We start from the raw sequence: 6,000 nt of genomic DNA on the forward strand, positions 1-6,000 counted from the left end.
CAATGCTACAAACCCGAGAGGGAGCTTTGATTTCAGTTACAGATGTTGATTTGACGGTGACCAATTGTTGCAAGTACGATGTTTTTGTAGTTTTCATTTCACTCCGTACATATATATTCAGAAGAAAAAAATCGATCACTTATGCTTTGATAAACGGAAAAAGGACATATAAATAAAAGCAAGCTGGTGATTGTCAAAGATACGCACGTTACCGTGACGGTTTATTTATATCCGATCCTGAAATTTGTGAAGTCACTATTGAGTCTTAAAAAAATTTTCGTTTTTCCAGAAATTACAGTAGGTAAGTTTAGATATTTGATTACACATGTTACCGTACGAATCCCTCGTTAACGTATCCCATCCCATTTTCGTTTCATGAACTCTAATATTTTACCGTCAATATACTAAATTTCACAATAATCGCTAGGCTTGGAGGCGTATGTTGCATTATGTTTTCATTACGTACAATATTAATTGGAACAAGCCAAAATACCTTGCTGCTGGTGTATATTCGATTTAAAATGGTGAATAAAGAAAAAATAAGTCCGCAAAACTAATAATTTGAAAAATAACAAGAAATGATGTGATATTTCTGGCTGCGGGTGTAATAATGTTTGAATAACGTTTGAATGCGTCATCGGTATCCCTTCTTGCGCGGGCTGTACGACGCAAGGCATGCCGGGTTGATAGAGGACCCTGATAGAAGACCCTACACCTCGACCAATCAGGGTCGAGATACGTTGAGGTACAATCTTCAACCCGTGAAGGGATTTTTGGTGTTTGGCTCGAGCGCGGAAAAATCGCGGAGTAAATTCGGTTTGCCGCGGTAAACTGTGTGAAACGTAATCGAAAGAGCCTCAAGTGTTTGCCAGAATATAAACTAGCTGAGTGTAGCTTTTTAAAAGGTATGTTAACAGCTACTTTACGAAATATTTCGGTTTCAAACGGTCGGGGGGGCAATGATCTTACTGTCAAGTTTGGCTTTGGTTGGCGGTCTCTATATCACCCATTACGTATTCGCGAATATTAAACATGACATATATTCGTTACCAATTACAATTCTATCACTCGTTATTCTCGATCGCGTGCCGATCCTGCGACATATTTTCTTATCGATAAAACAATACCCGTCCCGCGCTTCTCCTCGCGCTTCGCCGTCGCTCCCGCCCGCTTATATTAACCGAGCCTCTTCTGCTGCTGGCGATCTGGCATCTGGTATTGACATGCCGGTATTTGACGTTCACGCCACTGTCAAAATCGCGCGTGTTCTACCTCCGAGGTTCATTTAAAATTAATTCGCATATTAGGTGCGAAACCTCACAAATTACACCTTACTCTCCAAAATTCGTTGTTTTCGTTTCCATAATCTCATCGTCTTCTTTCGTTTGTGCGATTTAGTATATTTCATCTAAGTGCATAGCCCTAAATTTATACTCTGAATTACTCATGTCGATCAAGTAGCTCCACAATTTACGTGTCTATTGTAATTACGTATCAGTCACCCCACCAGTTACTGTCGATGTGCAGTCGAAACTGTATGTCAACCTGCCGACTGAACAAAGTATTTACTCGAGGTGGTGAGACAGAGTTTATTACTATTTTTGTAGCACATATTCAAAGTCTTGTGGCAAGTTGATATATTTTTTTTTCTGCTTACAAATCTTTCAAGTGCTGCTACTGTTGGTTAATTTTCCAAAGGGTACTTTAACGCTGTTTGCGACTTGACACTATTAACCACTGACGAGTATCTGAAAGCTTTTCACTCACTTTTTTCTCAGCAGAATCTTTTACAAAATTTAGAATTATCTTTTTATCACAAAATGAGCAAATGAAATTTTTCTAGTTCACCATGATTGCTATCTATTGAGAAAAGTATTTTACTTTTTTTTTTGTTGGACGTCCTAAAATATCTTGTGGAAAAATTAATGCATCGACTTATAGTTTTGTATAATGCACATGAGCACCCATTAGAATGACGATAAACATGAGAAGGCAGCATAAGAGATAAAATTTTAATTGTATGCTTTGCAAAGATAATAATTCACATTGGCCTACCACCTTGAGAATATTTTGCACTTGAGAACTGGCTCATAAAATTGTAAAAACAGATGCAAAATTTGGAATGTTTATTATTGGTAAAACAACATACGTACTAGATTATTTGAAACAGTAGGGATTTATTTTATACTCTTGGGCATCTGCTCGTTTTTTTTTTCTGTTTTCTGATTAATTTTCCACATACCAACTAAATGCATAATGTGGAACGAATGTTTCACTCATTTTGCTACAAACTTGACAAGAATACCAAACAACATGAATATTACAGCTGATTGTAAATATGAAATATTTTTGAAAGAGTAGCCAACTAGAAAGTTTAATATCTAAGGAATCGCGAAAACTTATGAACATCAACATTGACTGATAAATTTCAATGTAAATATGTCCAAAAATAATTAACTTTGAAATTTGGGTCCATTTCTTCTCACTTTCATTTCTAATAATCCCAGCGCAGGTGTCATTTCAATGAATTATTTAATCGTCAGTAATCCATTATATAGCAATCAGTTGATTTATTAATGCCGAGTAATTAATCGTCTTTGAACATGGTTTACATGCAAGGTTTCAGACAAATACCTATCGGGCCATCATTCTTATCTTGAGAAAAACGTTTCATTGCTGTTTTCAGACCAAACAAGATGTCAGACCGTAAGGCTGTGATCAAAAATGCTGACATGTCCGAGGAGATGCAACAGGACGCCGTGGACTGCGCCACTCAGGCCCTCGAGAAGTTTAATATTGAAAAGGTGAGGGAATTGACTCACAAATTAATTTTTCAAGTGTTCTGAATTTATTTTCTGTGCTCAATTTTTTTCTTTGATCGTCAATAATGTTTATTGAATATTTGAGTAATTGACTGCTACTTACAGATAACCTGATATTTCTTTTTGTCATTACTATCCAAAACTAGAAGTACGAATACTAATTAATGCGCTTTGGGGTTCACTTGGGTGCGAAAGTTCGATAACAGCTTGTCCTAAGCTATTTTGATCTGTCTAAATATAGAGATTAACATGTCTCCCGGAAGTTTCTTAAGGTGTCCTAATAATGGAAGCGTTACGCAAATGAGAGGAAGTTTTTATTAGTTAATTAAGATAATGACGATATAGTAACCTTAATAAAGCAAACGCTGCAAAAGCAACATGAATGTTACGTATAATATCTATATTTTGAATTAGCCATTGCAAAAGTGACATATTTCATACTCATATTTGAAGACATGTTACCAATCCATCTTGTCAAATCTGCCTTTATATTTCAAAAGTACAAATTAGGAGTTGCTCACATTTAACATTACTTATTGTTAATCTCAAAATTTCTCTGATTATTATTCTGGGAGGTGGGTTTTCTTGAAGAAATCGTGTATATACCCCTATAATATTACTTCTAACTTGATTTGGTATTTTGATGAATATTTAATAATAAACCTCATGTTTTGGTGTGTTATAGGATATTGCAGCTTTCATAAAGAAGGAGTTTGACAAAAAATATAATCCCACGTGGCATTGTATCGTTGGACGTAACTTTGGTAGCTATGTGACGCACGAAACAAGACATTTCATCTATTTTTATTTGGGCCAGGTAGCCATTCTTCTTTTCAAGAGCGGATAAGCTGGATTCTATCCTCTGTACTATCCCCCTTCCCCCTTCAATCGCTATGTCATCTGAGAAATTAAATTGTATTACATATACAAATATATGATAAGAACTGATTTCAATAAAAAAAAGGTAAAGGAGGGTCCTGAAAGATGGCATATATGACGCAACAATCTCGTTTGTTCTCCAATTGCGTATTGGACAACAATATATGGACTAAAATATAAATCTATTTGTGTAGAGAATCTAAGGGTTGGGGGACATATAAAAATATTGACATACTACCTTACACGTTGAAATGTATTGCGTATGCCAAGAAAAAAAAAACAAAAAACTTTGTTGTGTTCTTGTTTCTATTAGGTATATACTACGTGTAATCAGACCTTACTCGTGATAATGTACAGTTGCTCAGGGTTCTCCACCTTATGTTCATCGTTGCAGTTTGGTACTGCGTTATTGTTCAGGATCACGAAAATGCAACGTGTTGACTAGTCTGTGTATACATTATGTCAGAAACTAGATCCCCTGGTGCTGGAAATTATCACTAGCGAACACTGATTAAGCTAATAATTACAATTTATCATAATTAACAACAAAAATTTCGAAATTTTCCCTACTTAGCCTTACCCCCTCCTCCCCCACAATGCTACACACAATGAATAATTAGTTGAATGATTTTTTTTACTTGTTTGATGACGTTTTGTTTAATATTAAGATGAAGAGGAGTATTAAAAATTTAACGTGCCGATGAAAGCATCAGATTTTTTTTTATATATATATATACACACATATATATATTATACATTGAATAAATATTAATTACATAACAATTGAATATCGATTTTCATAAAGAAGGAAAAGAGAAAGAACGATACTACTTAATACTATTAGAAACATTCGTGTTACTATTGTTGTATTTTGTAACTGACACTGGATTTTTCACTGGCGTTTTATCAGGGCGATGCATACTTAAAAATCAGTGGTATGTTCGGGCTCCAGAATTGCTTCAGACAATGTTTGTCTGTTCCATCGTCACTATTGATCATTCAATACTCCATACGCTAATTACACATAACATAATTAATAAATAGATTATACAAATATGCTATTTATACATAGTGCAATCCACATGCGATATTCTCTAATTCAGAATGAATCGGGTTTGCGCCCTGCAAATAAATTATATGTGTTGCTATAAGAGTAACAACGTTTTTCCAAATTTCAGGCCTCAGCATGATTTTAATTAACCACCATCTACGCATATAGTGCGTATCTTTAGGTAATATTTTCACAACATTGATAGCGTTGTAGGACTTAAGGATTGCCAGAACACAAGGGCAAAAGTCAAAAAACTAGGAGAGAATTGTACCTCTTGAGTGTGTAGAAAGCATAATCTCACAATTTATTGGAAATAAGCACTTGAAACATTTATTATTATTGCTTGAATAGTTGATTAATTCATCAAGTTATTCAAATCGTAAGTCTTGCAAGTCTGGACCATTGTTGGAATCTGTGTCATTCACTTATTCATTACATTTAATATAAATTAATAATAAAGTATACTTGTTTTTTTGAAATCCAATTTCCTTTTCGTTTTTTCCTAAGTATCACTGAATTATTTGCCTCATCCTTTTACTTAAGTGTTTCACGATAAGTATATATCGTACACATTTATTATTTACATCTAGATTGGACCTAATTCCGTCATCTCCTAGCAGAAGAATTCTCCTTTGAGGAAATTATTCTCACTTTAGATCTGAAACTGTGATTCCAAATGCACAGATTCTAGTAACTAAGCTATTTCATAAATCTGAGAAAATCGATTGTTTAATGCGAAATAATGAGTAATGAGAATTGATTATACTTATCCTACCCTAATGCCATAATGAATCATACTTCAAACCTATTTTTACTCAAACATCCACTATTTTGGGATCTGGGTGTCGCATCAAACAGCTTAGAACAAGGTGAAATAATTTTGTGACTTGAAGATTGTAAGATGCAAAATCTTTGCTTCTTCGAGTGCTATACCCTGGATATTTGCAAGTGTTGTGCTAGTTCAACAATTTTTCAATTACATTTTTATTACGAAAATCTGGAATAAATCAACAAACATAACGAAATTCTTGGCCTATGTGTTGGATAGTTATGAGTTTGTGGTTGAAGAATTCTCTAATATCAGAAAATGCAGAACAGCACAGTACTATGGAAATACGGATTCTTCTGAATTAACTGTTGACCCGATTAATGAAGATTAAGTTGAAATAGTTTAAGTGTATCTCACACCACAGTTTCTTCCTCACTTGCATAGCAATCTCGTCAAATATTTGGAATAAGTATTATAAT

General features: G+C 34.4%; 1 protein-coding gene across 3 annotated transcripts; it reads left to right on the plus strand.

Annotated features, from left to right (window-relative positions):
• Window positions 1–725: 725 nt before the first annotated feature.
• Window positions 726–5,236, plus strand: LOC124300482 (dynein light chain 2, cytoplasmic). 3 transcript variants are annotated; one of them, XM_046754638.1, is made up of 3 exons: window positions 726–905; window positions 2,687–2,804; window positions 3,508–5,236. In XM_046754638.1, the coding sequence occupies exons 2-3, from the start codon at window positions 2,697–2,699 to the stop codon at window positions 3,667–3,669; spliced, it is 270 nt and encodes an 89-aa protein (XP_046610594.1). In that variant the 5' UTR covers window positions 726–905; window positions 2,687–2,696; the 3' UTR covers window positions 3,670–5,236. The 3 variants fall into 3 exon arrangements, with proteins under 3 accessions (XP_046610594.1, XP_046610596.1, XP_046610593.1); XM_046754640.1 differs by lacking the exon at window positions 726–905 and adding an exon at window positions 1,202–1,307; XM_046754637.1 differs by lacking the exon at window positions 726–905 and adding an exon at window positions 1,258–1,279.
• Window positions 5,237–6,000: the final 764 nt, after the last annotated feature.

Source organism: Neodiprion virginianus, chromosome 3, assembly GCF_021901495.1.
Source record: "Neodiprion virginianus isolate iyNeoVirg1 chromosome 3, iyNeoVirg1.1, whole genome shotgun sequence".
Taxonomy (NCBI): domain Eukaryota; kingdom Metazoa; phylum Arthropoda; class Insecta; order Hymenoptera; family Diprionidae; genus Neodiprion; species Neodiprion virginianus.

Bases quoted from the DNA above. Each gene is read 5' to 3' on its own strand.
- LOC124300482 (XM_046754638.1), top strand. From the start codon at position 2,697: ATGTCAGACCGTAAGGCTGTGATCAAAAATGCTGACATGTCCGAGGAG. The intron at 2,805-3,507 runs GTGAGGGAATTG...GGTGTGTTATAG, and splicing joins AGAAGTTTAATATTGAAAAG to GATATTGCAGCTTTCATAAA.